The 1,281-nt window shown below is 47.1% G+C and overlaps 1 protein-coding gene across 1 annotated transcript; it reads right to left on the reverse strand.

The window, feature by feature from the left end:
• Nucleotides 1-46: 46 nt before the first annotated feature.
• On the reverse strand, nt 47-1,277 carry LOC103461588 (myeloperoxidase-like; the record flags this gene model as incomplete). Its single annotated transcript, XM_008403854.1, has 3 exons — nt 47-207; nt 809-1,172; nt 1,263-1,277. Coding segments are annotated over 3 exons (540 nt in total), but the record flags the coding sequence as incomplete, so codon positions are not given.
• Nucleotides 1,278-1,281: the final 4 nt, after the last annotated feature.

Genomic DNA, 1,281 nt, shown 5'->3' on the forward strand with positions numbered 1-1,281 from the left:
CTTTGAAGAAAATGAGACTCCTTGCTGACTCTTTGAGGTTGTTTACCTGGGTGTAAGCACCCATGATTTTGCGGGCCTCTTCGTAGAGAGTCTCACTGTCCCATTGTGGATTCAGCCTCTTCAGCTGACGAGCCAAACGGTTGTGTTCACGCACAAACAGGGTGTGGATAGAGGTCAGGGCGATGTTCTCATCCACGCGGCCATCACCTGCAGAGAAATACACCAACAACTCAATTCCTGCTGACATTTTTACTTTTGGAGCCACCTTAAGAATATGACTTGAGCTCCATCCAACCATTATCCAACACACTTATCCCTAGTGGTGTCGTGTGTGGTGATGAGTGCCACAAGGATGAGACACAGGTCCACCCTTTGATGGATAGGTTGCCAGTCCATCAAAGGGCATCACAGAAAGAAATAGGACAAACAATCATGTGCACACATACATCCACACCTACGGAGAGTTTAGAGAGAGACCAATTAACCTGATAGTCATGTTTTTGGACTGTGGGAGGAAGCCAGAGTGTCCAGAAAGAACCTACTCATGCATAGTGAGGACATGCAGAAAGATCCCGGGCTGGGAATAGAACCCGGGACCTTCTTCCTGCAAGGCAACAGTGCTACTACCTCTCCCACACTCCCAAGACATGAGCTGAAAATGACAATTTTGTCGATCAGTCATTTATTAATATTGAACATTGGCGATAACTGGATCTTGAAATATCTAGTAGCTGGGTTTGCTTTCAAAGCAAGTATTATCATTTTTATTCAATCATTCAACTCAATTTCTGCTTAGAAACTCACAAACCTGCAATAAAACAGGGCACCTCCCTGGCGTTGGTATTGTTGGTGACTCTTCTACGGGTGGCGCACATTTGCACCTGCAGGGAGTGGAAGGGCAGCAGTTCGCGTCCGTTGTCCCTGAATTCGGTGTTGACGCGCAGCAAGCCGGCATCACTGGTGAGGTCACGAAGGTTCAGGGCAAGCTTCTCGTCTGAGCCATACACTTGCCCCAGATCCAGAAAGGCCGTCAGTGAATTGATCTGCTCTCTCTTGTTGGATTCTCCACCAAAATTAAATGCAGAGTAACCCGTTCCACAGGTAGGAGCAGATCTAAAGGCTGGGATGCAGCTATCTGGGCGGGAGGGAATCCGGGGGTCTCCAGGAGGGATCTGATAATTATTACAAAAGCAAGAGTTTTAAGTAAAACAACAGAAAGGTGAAACAAAATGAAACAATTTGGTTTGAGCTTTGACACCAACCGGGATAGGGATGCATGGC

The sequence above is a fragment of the Poecilia reticulata genome, unplaced genomic scaffold, assembly GCF_000633615.1.
Source record: "Poecilia reticulata strain Guanapo unplaced genomic scaffold, Guppy_female_1.0+MT scaffold_2577, whole genome shotgun sequence".
NCBI lineage: Eukaryota > Metazoa > Chordata > Actinopteri > Cyprinodontiformes > Poeciliidae > Poecilia > Poecilia reticulata.